The sequence below is a fragment of the Eimeria necatrix genome, genomic scaffold, assembly GCF_000499385.1.
Source record: "Eimeria necatrix Houghton genomic scaffold, Enh_scaff801, whole genome shotgun sequence".
Lineage (NCBI taxonomy): Eukaryota > Apicomplexa > Conoidasida > Eucoccidiorida > Eimeriidae > Eimeria > Eimeria necatrix.
Genome location: NW_013654620.1, coordinates 2,501 through 17,335, shown reverse-complemented (window position 1 = coordinate 17,335; position 14,835 = coordinate 2,501). Strand labels below are relative to the sequence as shown.

The 14,835-nt window shown below is 45.0% G+C and overlaps 3 protein-coding genes across 3 annotated transcripts; 2 read left to right on the top strand and 1 right to left on the bottom strand.

Moving 5' to 3' along the window:
• Positions 1–4,739, top strand: ENH_00077130 (hypothetical protein, conserved; the record flags this gene model as incomplete). Its single annotated transcript, XM_013583049.1, has 4 exons — positions 1–1,777; positions 2,579–2,688; positions 3,118–3,207; positions 3,571–4,739. Coding segments are annotated over 4 exons (3,146 nt in total), but the record flags the coding sequence as incomplete, so codon positions are not given.
• A 1,985-nt stretch (positions 4,740–6,724) lies between these two features.
• Positions 6,725–7,772, top strand: ENH_00077120 (major sperm protein domain-containing protein, putative; the record flags this gene model as incomplete). The annotated part of the gene is made up of 2 exons (XM_013583048.1): positions 6,725–6,890; positions 7,183–7,772. The coding sequence occupies 2 exons, from the start codon at positions 6,725–6,727 to the stop codon at positions 7,770–7,772; spliced, it is 756 nt and encodes a 251-aa protein (XP_013438502.1).
• Positions 7,773–9,105: 1,333 nt separating this feature from the next.
• Positions 9,106–12,758, bottom strand: ENH_00077110 (hypothetical protein, conserved; the record flags this gene model as incomplete). The annotated part of the gene is made up of 3 exons (XM_013583047.1): positions 9,106–9,252; positions 12,123–12,425; positions 12,618–12,758. 3 exons carry the CDS (start codon positions 12,756–12,758, stop codon positions 9,106–9,108), a joined length of 591 nt encoding a protein of 196 aa, XP_013438501.1.
• Positions 12,759–14,835: the final 2,077 nt, after the last annotated feature.

Sequence of the window (14,835 nt, the reverse complement as noted above, 5' to 3'; positions counted from 1 at the left end):
CCCTGGGGGCCCCCCCCCTGGGGGGCCCCCCCCTGGGGGGCCCCCCCCTGGGGGCCCCCAGAGGGGACATTTCAAAGTGCAGCAAAGACCCTCTAGTGCCTTTTAATTTGCTGCTTTCTGCTGCTTATGATGAAGTCCTTGGGGAGGCCCTGGGGGCCCCACAGGGGCCCCCATTTGCCCCAGAGAAGTTCCACCAGGGGGGCCCCCAGGGGCCCCCCGGGGGGCCCCCGGGCCCCGGCAAAACGCCCCTAGGCATAGACCCCTCGTGGCATTTACGCTGCGCCTTTCGCCGCCTGCTGCAGCAGCAGCAGCAGCAGCAGCAGCAGCAGCAGCAGCAGCAGCAGCAGCAGCAGCAGCAGCAAAAGGCAGCAGCAATGGCAGCTGTGCAAAAACGCATTCTTGCTGCCAGGGGGCCCCCCACCCTTGTGGGGGTCCACCACCTCCAGGGCCACGCCTTCAGCACAAGTCTTCCGGGGGCCTCTCTTTACTTGCTGCCAAACAGGCCAAGGGGGGCCCCCCTGGGGGCCCCCCGGGGGGCCCCCCTGGGGGCCCCCAAGGGGGCCCCCTTGGGGGCCCCCAAGGGGGCCCCCGGGAGGCCTTTGGGGGGCCGCGGGGGGCTTCTGGGGGCCCCGGGGGCCCCTAGGGAAGAGGGGGCCCCCACCAGCCAGGGGGCCTCTATGGAGAGCAGTTGTACGGCAGCAGCAGCAGCAGCAGCAGCAGCAGCAGGGGCAACTGCAGCAGCACTTGAAGATTCCGAGGCGGCAGAGGCAGGAACAGCAGCAGCAGCAGCAGCTGCTGCTGCTGCTGCTGCAGCAGCAAAAGTGCTTCCCACGGAGCCGCTGCTGCTGCTGCTGCTGTCTGGAGGCCATTCTCAATTCTCTTTTCTTTTGTCTAAAGAGCTGCTGCCCCTCGGGGGGCCCCTTAGGGCCCCTGCTGCTGCTGAGGGGGCCCCCTCTGGGGGCCCCCTGGCTGGGGGGCCCCCCGGGGGCCCCCCTCCTGGGGGGCCCCCAGGGGGCCCCCGTGCCCCCGGGGGCCCCCGGGGGGCCCCCCCAAGGGTTTGGCTGGAGGCGCAGCAAAGGTCGCAGCAGCACTTTTGCCAGGTGGGGGCCCCCAGGGGCCCCGGGGGCCCCCGGGGCAGCGCTGGGGGGCCCCCTGGGTACTGGGGGGCCCCCTTCGCTGAGGGGGGCCCCCCCGAGGGGCCCCCAGAGGGGCCCCCAGAGGGGCCCCCTGAGGGGCCCCCTGAGGAGACCCCAGAGGGGCCCCCAGAGGGGCCCCCAGAGGGGGGGCCCCCAGAGGGGACCCCAGAGGGGCCCCCAGAGGGGCCCCCAGAGGGGGGGCCCCCCGAGCCGGGGGCCCCCCTTCCTTTCCGCCTGGTGACCCTCGGGGAGACCCAAGATGATGCCCTTGGGGAGGCCCTGGACAAAGCTGCGAGGCAGCTGCGGGCCCTTGCTGCTCAGCAGCAGCAGCAGCAGCAGCAGCAGCAGCAGCAGCAGCAGCAGCAGCAGCAGCAAGTGCAGCAGCAGCAGCAAACGCAACGGCTGCAGCACCAGCACCCGCAGCGCCAGGAGCAGCAACTGCACCAGCAGCAGCAGCAGCAGCAACGCCAGCAGCAACTCCAGCAGCAGCAGCAGCAGCAGCAGCAGCAGCAGCAGCAGCAGCAGCAGCAGCAAAGTGGTGGCGCGTATCTGGAGGCTCTTGCTGCTTCTGCTGCAGCAGACAATTTGCTGCTGCTGCCAAAAGCCCCTCCTTCTCACCAGACTCGAAGTCTGGACTTCAGGTAATTCTTTTTTTTTATTTTTTTAATTTCTTTTTATTTATTTATTTTTTTAATTTCTTTTTATTTCTTTATTTCTTTTATTTCTTTTATTTCTTTTATTTCTTTTATTTCTTTTATTTCTTTTATTTCTTTTATTTCTTTTTTTCTATTTCTTTTATTCCTTTTATTTCTTTTCATTTCTTTTTTTCTGTTTCTTTTATTCCTTCTATTTCTTTTATTTCTTTGAATTTTGTTTTATTTCTTCATTTCTTTTTATTTCTTTTAATTCATTTTGTTTATTTTTGTTTCTTTTTTATTTTCTTTTTTTCTCTTTTTTGATATTCTTTTATTTCTTCTTTTGTTTCATTTTGTCTTTTTTGCTTCTTTTTATTCCTATTTATTTCATTTTTAACTTAATTTTATTTTTGTTTCTTTTTACATCTTTTATCTTTTATTTTTGTTTCATTTTATCTTTTATTTCTTTTTTATTTATTTCTCTTTTTGCTTTTTGCTTCTTTTTGTTTTTTGTTTCTTCTTTTCTCCCCTCCTCAGCTTCATTATCTCTTTTATCTTTTCACTTTTATTTATTTATTTTTATTTTTATTTCTTTTTTATTTCTTTTTTATTTCTTTTTATTTCTTTTTTTTTTATTTTTATTTTCTACTTTTATTTTCTTCCCTCGATCCATCTTTCTGCTGCTGCTGCTGCTCTCTCCCCCGTTGCACCCCACCCCACCCCACCGCAGCAGCAGCAGCAACAGCAGCAGCAGCAGCAGCAGCAGCAGCAGCAGCAGCAGTTTGCTGCGTCTGCGGTTTGCTGCAGCTTCTCAGGCCTAAAGGCCCACCTCAGTCGCCTTTTGAAGTCTCAGGGGGCCCCCGGGGGCCCCCCATCTCTTTCCACTCAGAGGGCCCTTGCCAAATACATTCAAGACTGTAAGTAGCTTCGGCCAGCTAGCTAGCTAGCTGGCTAGCTAGCTAGCTAGCTAGCTGGCTAGTTAGCTAGCTAGCTCTCTAGCTAGCTAGCTATCTAGCTATCTAGGTAGCTGGCTAGCCAGCTGCCTGGCTAGCTGGGGAGCTATCTAGCTCGCCAGCTAGTTGGCTAGCTAGCTGGCTAGCTAGCTAGCTAGCTAGCTAGCTACCTGGCTGGCTAGTTGGCTAGCTCTCTGGCTAGCTAGTTGGCTAGCTCTCTGGCTAGCTAGTTAGCTAGCCAGCTAGCTGGCTGGCGAGCTGGCTAGCTATCTAACTGGCTAGCTAAAAGTCCAGTTAACTAACCAGCTAGCTAACTGACTAGCTAGCTAGCCAACTGACTGGCTAGCTAGCTAGCTAGCTAGCTAGCTAGCTACTTGTGCTGCTGCTGCTCAGGCCTTTTCTACCCCGTGTCCCGCCGCCTTTCGCAAGCCCTTTGGCTGACTGAATTTATACCAGAGATTAAAACCCTCGCCCTAGTGGGCGGTGAGTTGCTGCTGCTGCTGCTGCTGCTGCTGCTGCTGTTTTGCTGCTGCTGCTGCTCTTTCTGCTGCTGCTGCTGCTTCCGTGGCTGCTGCTGCTGATGCTGGCACCGTGTGTGGGCCTGCAGCGCAACTCTGCAACTATTAGCAGCCAGGCAGCGCTCGAATCACCTGCTGCAACTGCAGCAGCTGCTGCTGCTGCTGCAGCAGTTGCTGTTGCTGCTGCAGCAGTTGCTGCTGCTGCCGTTGCTGCTGCACGATTCGTGGTAGTTGCTGGCTGCTTCGCAGACGTTAAACACGCTGCTACACTGACCTTTGCAGAGCCTGCTGCTGCTGCTGCTGCTGCTGCTGCTGCTGTTGCTTCCAGGAGTTGCTCGTAATCGGGAACTGCAGCAGCAAGTGCTGCAGCTGCTGCAGCAGCGCGCGGACAGCCAGCAGCAGCAACAGCAGCAGCAGCGCGAGTTTGCTGCCCTCAAGAAGCGCCTCGCGAAGCTCGTCCAGAGGCGGCCCCTCCTCATCCTTTCAGGCCCACCGCAGCAGCAGCAGCAGCAGCAGCAGCAGCAGCAGCAGCAGCAGCAGCAGCAGCAGAGAGAGGCCCTGCGAGCGCTAATTGACCGTTTTTCTGTCTCCGACTATTTGGCATTTCGCATTCCTGTTTCTTCTTTTGTCTCCTTTTGCTGCAGCACAACTGCTGGGGGGGCCCCCGTTGCTGCTGAGGGGCCCCTCTGCATACCTGCAGCTCTTTTGGCTGCTGCTGCTGCTGCTGCTGTACCCTCACGGGCGCCAGCAGCAGCAGCAGCAACAGCAGCAGCAGCAGCAGCAGCAGCAGGGGATCGCAGGGACCACACGGGCACCACTACGCGTGAATGCAGGCGGTTTGATTTGCTGCTGCCGGGACAGTCGCAGTGGCTACAGCAGCAGCAGCAGCAGCAGCAGCAGCAGCAAGTTGGCAGCAGCAGCAGCAGCAGCCTGGGGACTGCTCCCTTCGGCCAGCCTGGAGCCAATCCTCTCTTCCAGTTTCTCCCAGCGTTCTGGTGCTACTGCGGCTCTTGCAGCAGCAGCAGCAGCAGCAGCAGCAGCAGCAGCAGCAGCAGCAGCAACAGCAGCAGCAGCAGCAGCAGCAGCAGCAGGGGTGTGCAGCGTCTTGTAGTTCCTGCTGCTTCTCTGTGCAACGATAATGCTGCAATGATTGCATGGGCAGCTATTCAATACATGCAGGCCCACAGGGGGGCCCCCAAAGGGGGGCCCCCCCAAGGGGGCCCCCCAAGACAGGGGGCCCCCCAAGACAGGGGGCCCCCAAGGGGGGCCCCCCAAGACAGGGGCCCCCCTACTGGGGGCCCCCAAGGAAGGATAGTACCCTCTGTGAAGCCGAAATGGGACGGAGGGGGCCCCCTGCTGCAGCCGTTGGCAGCAATGGATTTGCTGCTGCTGCATGCGTTGCTGCAGCAGCAAGCGCGTCCCCGGGGACGACCCTTGGGGGGCCCCCAGCAGCAGCGGGGGGCCCCCTTTGCTGCTGCAGAGCAGAACTGGTCTTAAGAGTTTTTTGCTTTTTTATTTTCGAGTGTATGTACACCCCGATTTGCTCCTTTTTGTCGAAGCCAAAACAATCCAAAGATGCATTTATAAATGCAAAATATATTATCTTAAACTTCAAAATAAATAAATAAATAAATAAATAAATAAATAAATAAATAAACAAATAAACAAATAAATAAACTAAATATATACATAAACTTGTAGTTCCTGCTGCTTCTCTGTGCAACGATAATGCTGCAATGATTGCATGGGCAGCTATTCAATACATGCAGGCCCACAGGGGGGCCCCCAAAGGGGGGCCCCCCCAAGGGGGCCCCCCAAGACAGGGGGCCCCCCAAGACAGGGGGCCCCCAAGGGGGGCCCCCCAAGACAGGGGCCCCCCTACTGGGGGCCCCCAAGGAAGGATAGTACCCTCTGTGAAGCCGAAATGGGACGGAGGGGGCCCCCTGCTGCAGCCGTTGGCAGCAATGGATTTGCTGCTGCTGCATGCGTTGCTGCAGCAGCAAGCCGCAGGGGCCCCTGCTGCCTTGGGGGGCCCCCAGCAGCAGCGGGGGGCCCCCTTTGCTGCTGCAGAGCAGAACTGGTCTTAAGAGTTTTTTGCTTTTTTATTTTCGAGTGTATGTACACCCCGATTTGCTCCTTTTTGTCGAAGCCAAAACAATCCAAAGATGCATTTATAAATGCAAAATATATTATCTTAAACTTCAAAATAAATAAATAAATAAATAAATAAATAAATAAATAAATAAACAAATAAACAAATAAATAAACTAAATATATACATAAATAAATAAATATATTAATACATGTGTGTATGTCTTACTGATGGCTGTACTTGCTCCCGTTTACACATTTATAGCATTTATGTGTTTTATTTTATTTTAAATATTTAATTTATTTAATTTATTTAATTTGTTTTATTTATTTAATTCATTTAATTCGTTTTATTTATTTGTCTTTGCAGAATTGGTTTTGCTGCAGAGAAAAGAAGTGCTGCTGCAGCGCGGGGTGTACGTACACCCCAGCAGCGCGCAGTGACCACTGGTCCGTTTGCTGCTGCAGCACGAGGCTTTGCAGCAGCAGAAATGGCAATTAAATTAAAATAAATAAAATAAATTAATTAAATTAATTATTTTCAACTTATAAGTCTTTGCTTCGACCCGGAGCGGCGCAGCCCCCCTGCTGCGAGATTGGGGTGTCTGTACACCGGAAAAAGGACCCTTTTGGGTTTATTTTCTGAAAATAAATCAAAACAAAACTTTTATTCTTTTCAGCAGCCGCAGCAGCTGCTGCTGCTTCTACTTTGCTGCTGCTGCTGCTGCTGCTGCTCGGGTGTACATACACACGATGCAGCCGCCGCAGCAGCACGGCGGGGAGTTCAGGAGGCAGCAGCAGCAGCAGCAGCAGCAGCAGCAGCAGCGCGAAAAAGCAGCTAAAGACATTAAAAGGAATATTTTGGAGTTTTTGAGCTTTGAGATGGGCAGTTGCTGCTGCAGGTGGGCAGTGAGCAGCAGCAGCGCGGGGGCTGCTGCTGCTGCTGCTGCTGCTGCTGCTGCTGCTTCCCAGCCCTCACGCTGCTGGCAGCAGCAGCTGCTGCAGCTCCCGGGGTTGCTGCTGTCTCTTTTCTTTTCTGGCGCTGAAAACTTTCTTGACTTGAGAAGTCCAATTTCAGTTAGCAGCAAAAAGGAGTTGGAAGCAGCAGAAAGCGAGTTTGTGGCTCGGTCTGTGCAGCAGCAGCAGCGCAGCAGCAGCAGCAGCAGCAGCCGCACGCAGCAGCAGCAGCAGCAGCAGCAGAGCCGCCGTTCACGGGGCCTCTGCGCTGCGAGGAGTTTATTTTTCTTTGGATTTGCTGCTGCACCAATCGTCAGGGCCATTTGAAGGGCGTTTGCTGCTGCGTGCACACTTCTGCTGCGGGTGCTGCCGCTGCTGCTGCTGCTGCTGCTGCTGCTGCTGCTGCTGCTGCTGCGTCCAGGTGTACGTACACCATGCCGCTGCTGGAAGTGCACCCCGAAAAGGTGCTCGAAATTCCCTTTGCTTTATTCACAAGTTCAATTGTGCAAATAACTTTAAAAAATGTTTCTTCGCATCCTTTCGTGGCCTACAAAATCAAAACCACAGCCCCCAAAAGCTACCTCGTCAGGCCCTCCACAGGTCAGCAGCAGCAGCAGCAGCAGCAGCAGCAGCAGCAGCGGCAGCGGAGGGCGTGCGGCAGCAGCAGCAGCAGCAGCAGCTGCTGCTGCTGCTGCTGCTGCTGGGGAGGCTGCACGCACTTCCCTGCAGCGGCTGCTTCTGCTGCTGCGTCTGTCTGCAATTAATTAATTAATTTAATTTAATTAATTTAAATAAATAATAATTAATTAATTTAATTAATCAATTATTTAATTAATTAAATTAATTAATTGCAGTTGCAGCAGCAAGCCAAACACTGAGTTTCCCGCTGCAGGAGCTGTGCCTCAGGGGGAGAGCCGGTCAGTGCAGATAGTGCTGCAGGCGCCGACAGAAGAGCCTCCGAAAGCAGCAGCAGATCGCTTTTTAATTCAAGCAACTGCTGCTGCTTCTGGAGAAGCTTTGCCGCGGAATTATTGGCTGGAGCTGCCGAAGCAGCAGCTGGAGGAGACGCGGCTGAGCGTGAGCTTCAAGCGCGCAGCAGCAGCAGCAGCAGACGCAGCAGCAGCAGCAGCAGCAGCAGCAGCAGGGGCTGCTGCGGGGGACGCGGCGGGGCGCGCGGAGGCGCCCGCGGGCGGCGGCGGCGCGCCCAGCAGCAGCAGCAGCAGCAGCGCAGCAGCAGCAGCAGCAGCAGCAGCAGCAGCAGACCTGCGGCAGCAGTACGACCAGCTGGTGGAGTACACTTTGGCAATGGAAAGACACAAAGAAGACTTGACGAAGGAAAACGAATTGCTGCGGCAGCAGCTGGAAAAGAAGAGCAGCAGCAGCAGCAGCAGCAGCAGCTACAAAGACATTTGGTATGTGCCCATCTACCTGTTTGTTGCAGTCATGCTGTGGTACCTCCTGGAGCGCGTTTTTCGCGGATAAAGACCTTTTAACTTCTTTTTTCTTTTATTTTATTCTTTTATTTCTCATTTTGTTCTTTATTTTCCTTTTTTTTCTCATTTTATTCCGCCACTTCTCGCCGAACTTCCGACTGCGCTGTCCAGACACCGCGCGCGGCGCTCGGGTGTATAGGCACCTCCGCAGACACTGCGTTTCTTTTCTTTTCTTTCATTTCTTTTCTATTTCTTTTCTTTCTTTTCTTTCTTTAATTTCTTTTATTTCTTTTCCTTTTCTTTCTTTCTTTATTTCCTTTCTTTTCTCTGGCGAAGAGGAGTGCACAGCTCCACTGTAGATACACCGGAGCGCATTTTAAACACTTTCTGCATGCAAAAAAGCCCCAAAGATTTCCTCCAAACTTCTTTTTGCTGCTGCCATTAACTCAATTATTATTATTCTCAACTTTGCTTTTTTGCTGCTGCCAAAAGGCCTTTTATTAGACTTTCCAAATCCCCAAAATGCTACAAGTCCAGAGAACCCTCCTAGCCCTTTTGCTGCTTAAAATTACCTGCTGCAGCAGCAGCAGCAGCTGCTGCTGCTGCTGCTGCTGCTTGCACCTATAGCCAACATATCAAGGGGGCCCCTCAGGGGCCCCTCAAGTAGCACAAAGAGGGGGCCCCTAGAACTCCCTAGGGGGCCCCCAGGGGGCCCCCAATGTTGCACAAAAGGGGCCCCTTAGGGGCCCCCAGAATTCACAAAGGGGGCCCCTCAGGGGCCCCCTAGAAACGCTTGGGGGGCCCCTCAGGGGACCCTTAGAAACTCCTTGGGGGCCCCCCTTGGGGGCCCCCTGGGGGCCCCCCTGAAGGCCTCTGGGGGGCCCCCGGGGGGCCCCCCTCTGTTGCGAGTTAGAGATTCTGGTTTATGTGGAAAGAACTAATTAAAAGATTTATTTATACTTTTGAACTTGTTGTTTTAATTTGTTTTGAATTATCTTTTTTATTTATTTATTTATTTTAGTTTTGTTTTTAGAGAAAAAGGGAATAATTAGGAGTTATTTGGTTTAATAAATAATGAATTGATTATTAAATTAATTTTTAATTGTTGAATTAATTATTAAATTAATTTTAGAATTGACTAATTAAATTACTTTTTATTATTTTGTCTTCTTGGGAGACTCTCAAGAAGAGTGCTGGGGAAGAGTGCTGCTGCTGCAGCAGGAGCTGCTGCTGCGGCGGTTGCTGCTGCTGCAGCTGAAGCTGCTGCAGCAGCATTTGCTGCTGCAGCAGCTGAAAATGCTGCAGCAGCAATTGCTGCTGCTGCAGCAGTTGCTGCTGCTGCTGCAGCAGCGCAGCAACCCGCGTCTCAGCGAGAGTTCCTGTCAGGCAACAGAGGGGAACAGAAACCGCTGCTGCTGCTGCTGCTGCTGCTGCTTCTGTTGCTGCTGCTGCTTCTGTTGCTGCTGCTGCTGCTTCTGTTGCTGCTTCTGCTGCTGCTGCTGCTGCTGCTTCTGCTGCTGCTGCTGCTGCTGCAAGGTGACAAAAGAAATAAAAGGAGAAACTTGAAACGCCAGCAGCAGCAGCAGCAAGATAAGACACAAGAAGCAATTCAAAAAAATAAAAATGCAAAGAGACTACGAAAATAAAAATAAGAATAAAAGAATTAAAAACAAAAGAAACAAAAAAAGAAATTAAAATTAAAGAAATAGAAATAAAAATAAATTGAAAATAAACAAAAATAAAAGAATTAATAAAAGTAATAAAAATAAAAGAATTAAAAGTTAGAATATAAGCAGCAGATCTACTTAGAATTAATTTTAATTGACTAAAAAACAAAAAAGAAAATTTGAATTTAAAAGTTAAAGATAATTTAAATTTAAAACTAAAAAAATTAAAAGTAAAAATAATAAAGAAAATAATTAAAATTTAAAAACTAAAAAGATAAAATAAAAATAAAGGAAAAGAATATTTAAATAAAAAAGAATTTAAAAAAGAATTGAAAGTAAAACAAAAAAATTAAAAAGAAAAATGAATTTAAAAAGATGATTGGAAGTTTAAGAATTAAAAAGACTTTTAAAAACAAAAAGAATTAAAAGAAATAATTAAAATGAAAAAAATTTAAAAGATTAAGAATAAAATAAAAATGAAATTAAAATAAAATGAAAACTGAAAACAGAAGAAAAAGGCAGAACAACATATAGTTTATTTATTTATTTTTATTTATTTTTCGTTTTTTGTTTTATTTATTTCTCATTTATTGTTCATCATATATCTATTATTTATTTCCCATCATTTATTTACCATTTATTTATTTATTTATTTATTTATTTATTTATTTATTTATTTATTTATTTATTTATTTATTATTTATTTCGTTCCTCTTTTGTTGATTAGTTTCTATTCTTTTATGCCTCTACTTATATTCTATTTGTTTTCTTTACTTATTTTTACTTGTTTATTTATTTATGATTTATTTCTTTTCTTAATTTTTTCCTTTTATTAATTTCTTTTTATTCCTTAAATTCTTTTGCTTTTATTTCCTTTAATTATTTTTTAATTTAATTTTTTTCATTTCTTTTATTTGTTATTTTCTTCTGTTCATTTCTTCCACTTAATTATTCGTTTTTCTTTATTTATAATTAATTAATTAATTAATTAATTGATTAATCAATCAATTAAGTATATTTATTTATTAATTAGTTAATTAATTATATTAATTAATTAATTAGTTATTTGATTAACTAATTGATTAATCAATTAGTTCATTAACTAATTAATTAACTAACGAATTAATTAATTAATAAATATAATTAATTAATTAATTAATTTTGTTTATTTATTTGTCATTTCTTTATTTCTTTAGTATCTCTCTTCACATTCATTTTTTACATATAATTTATTTATATATTTCTCCCTTTTTATTTATTTATTTGTTTCCTTTTGACCACTTAATTGTCTCATTTTAATTCTTTTTAATTTTAATTTTTTTAATTTTGTTTTTAATTATTTTCCAAATTGTTTAATTCTTTCTTTAAAGTGTCCGTGTCTTCTAAAGTTGTTTATTTGTTCCTTTTGATTATTTCTCTTACAATTATTTGTTTATTTAATTCATTTATTTATTTCATTTATTTGTTTTAAATTATTTGTTTATTTAATCCATTTATTATTCCATTTATTTGTTTTAAATTATTTGTTTATTTGATTCATTTATTTCATTTATTTGTTTTACTTATTTATTTCATTACTTTCAATTTGTCTATCCATTTGTTTCTTTTATTCATTTATTTATTATCTTCTTCGCCATTACTTCTTATTAAACAAAAACAAATAATTATCTATTTATTTAATTGTCTTTTTATTTATTTAATTCTTTCTCCTAAGAAGACAAACAAATAAAAAAGACAAAAAACAAAAAAAGAAAAAGAGATAAAAGAACTAAAAGACAAAATCTGAAAAAAGGAATTTAATTATTTCTTTTTTTGTTTTTTGTTTTTTGAAGAAAGTTAAATCAACTTTTCTTTTTTATTTTAAAAGTTTTTCTCCAAGTGGCTGCAGCCGGAGAAAAACTCCAAAAAGTGAATTCCGAAGCAACCCTAACACTGGCAGCAGCAGCAGCAGCAGCAGCTGCTGCTGCTGCTGTTGTTGCAGCAGTAGCTGCAGCAGTAGCTGCAGCAGTAGCTGCAGCAGGAGCCGCAGCAGTAGCTGCAGCAGTAGTTGTTGCAGAGGCAGCAGCCGCAGCAGCAGCTGCAGTTGCGGTAGCAACTGCAGCAGCAGCAGCAGCAACCGCAGTTGCCGCGGTAGCTGCAGCAGCAGCAGCAGCTGCAGCAGCAGCAACCGCAGTTGCCGCGGTAGCTGCAGCAGCAGCAGCTGCTGCAGCAGCAGCAACCGCAGTTGCCGCGGTAGCTGCAGCAGCAACTGCAGCAGCTGCAGCAGCAACTGCAGCAGCTGCAGCAGCAACTGCAGCAGCTGCAGCAGCAACTGCAGCAGCTGCAGCAGCAACTGCAGCAGCTGCTGCTGCTGGTAGGGCTATAGCTAATAAGCCTGCAGCAAAACCTAAATTGAGTCCCAGCGGAAACGGGAGCCCCTTCCATTTTAATCTTTAGAATGAAGTGGTGAGCTGCTGCTGCTGCTGCTGCTGTTGCAGCTGCTGCAGCAGCGTCTCTCCCGCTTCAGTTGCTAATGCAGCAGCAGCAGAAGAGCTGCTGCCGCTGCAGCAGCAGCAGAAGAGCTGCAGCAGCAGCAGCAGCAGCAGCACGGGCCGTCCACGAAAGCGGTGTCGCCCTGAGCTGTTCCCTGCCCAGCCAGCAGCAGCCGCCGCAGCACCGCAGCAGCAGCAGCAACCGCTGCTGCTGCTGCTGCTGCTGCTGCTGCTGCTGCTGCTGCTGCTTCAAGTTCGGACTTGGCCTATAACAACTGGCTGGGAGCGCGCAGCGCGGGCCATTTCAGTTTCGGGTACCTCGGGGGGCCCCGCGAGGGGGGCCCCCACGGCGACGAGGGGGGCCCCCACTGCAACAGCAGCAGCAGCAGCAGCAGCAGCAGCAGCAGCGTTGGCCCCCGGCCTTGCTGCTTCGTACTGATGCACCAACTCCTCCACGCGCTTCGGAGGAGGTTTTAAACAAGCTTGCAAAATAAACCAAAGAAGAGTAACTAGCAGCCAAGTCGAAGACAAAAAGAAGTAAGCAGGCTCTTCAGTCCTGTCCACCTGCAGCAGCAGCAGCAGCAGCAGCAGCAGCAGCAGCGGCGGCGGAAGGTGAGGCTGCGGCAGCAACAGCAGCCGGCCCGCAGCCACACGGCCAGCAGCAGCAGCAGCAAAACAGCTACACAACCACAACCAGCAGCAGCAGCAGCAGCAGCAGCAGCAGCAGCAGCAGCAGCAGCAGCAGCAGCAGCAGACTTGGAAAACGAAAACAGTGGCCATGAGTAGCGCCAAGTAGACCAGGCAGCCAAGCGCAGAAGCTATTGAGTAAAAACCCCCCAAGGCCTTCGCCGTTTCCCGCGGGAGGCCAAACAGCCGCACCCGCTCCCGGTGGTACATCAGCACCAGACACGCGCACTGCAGCAGCAGCAGCAGCAGCAGCAGCAGCAGCAGCAGAGGATGAGCAGCAGCAGCAGCAGCAGATCAGCAGCAGCAGAGGATCAGCAGCAGCAGCAACAGATGAGCAGCAGCAGCAGCAGCAGCAGGGTTATTTGTGGGATTGGTTCTGCTGCAGCGAAAGTCTTAAAGGCAAAATGCGCTTTCTGCTGCTGCAGCAAATGGGGGGAGCTAAGTAAAGACCAGTGAATGAGATTAACAGCAGCAAATAAACAATAAATAGGAAATAAATAAGAAACAAACAATATATAATAATAAATAATAAATAATAAATAATAAAAAAACAGATAATAATAAACAGACGGGAGAAAGTTACGTGAGAGGAGCAGCAGCGAGGTGTACAGACAGCTGGAGCAGCAGCAGCTCTCCGAAGAAGAGAAATGCGTCAAAAGAAGCCCAATGAAGCAAATAAAAGAAAAAATGAAAAATAAATAAATAAATAAATAAATAAATAAATAAATAAATAAATAAATAATTGCATTTAAAGAATTAAAAAAGACAAAAAGAGCTTCCAACGCACCATAAAGGAAGGCATGCTCGACTGGAGAGCCCCCAGCATCGGCAAGAGGTGCGCGGGCCTGCAAAAAGAAGAAACGAAGAAAAAACAAACAAAAATAAATAAATAAATGATAAATAAATGAATAAATATTAAAAGATAATAAATAAAATAATAAATAAACATTTAAATGGCGAATTGCGCAGCCGGCGATGCATTTGCGGCTTTCGGACGAGGTGGACATACACCCCAAGGCGGCGAGGTCGCATGCAAATGTTTTCACAAATTGGAAATAAAATATAAATATAAATGCAAATATAAATGCAAATATAAAAACAAATATAAATTAAATTCAATTCAATTGTTTTTAAATTCAACTTCAAACACAAAAGCGACAATTCAGGAACTGGTCTGCTTCCAAACTCGCAGAAACTCAGGTGTATGTACACCTCGACACTTCTCACACTATAAATAATATACTTAATAGTAGAAGAGTATAACCAAATAAATAAATATATATAACAACATATAAAATAAATATAAACGTATATATATATATATATTTAATATATATAATAGTATAAGAGTATAACCAAATAAATAAATATATATAACATTTAATATGTATAATAAATATGAATATATATATATATTTAATACATATAACACTAGAAGAGTATAAGCAAATAAATAAATATATATCCATTAATATAGATAATAAATATAAATATATATATATTTAATATATATAATAGTAGAACAGCATAACCAAATAAATTTATATATATAACAATCAATATATATAATCAACATAAATATATATATATTTGAATAAGTATGTTTTATCATTTATAACACTATAAAGAATATATACAATAAAAGTATAACAAATAAATATATATATAATATCTATTAAATATATATAATACATATATACATATTTGGATTAATACATTTTAATCATATTTATAAATATATATAAATATAAATATATTTTATTTATTTGTATATACAGATATATTTTATTTATTTGTATAAATAAATATATTTTATTTATCTATATAAATAAATATATTTTATTTATTTGTATAAATAAATATATTTTATTTATTTGTACATATAAATATATTCTATTTATTTGTATAAATATATTTTTAAATGCATTTATAAATATAAAGTGAAAGTCAGAAAATATATTTTTTAAACTTCATTCAAAAACATTAATTTTCAAAAATGTTTAAATTGGAATTCCAAATTTAATCAAATCATATCATCGCAAACAATAAAATCATATTTTTAAATAAATTAAATTAAATTAAATTAAATTAATTTAATTTAAATTAAATTAATTTAAATTATATTTAAATTACTTTAAATTTAATTAATCTAAATTAAATTAATTTAAATTAAATATTCGAGCTGCACTTTCAAAACAACCAAATTGAATTAATTCAAACTGTCAAATCAAAACAATTAAATTAAATTTATTAAACACTTTTAATTTTAATTTTAATTTTAATTTTA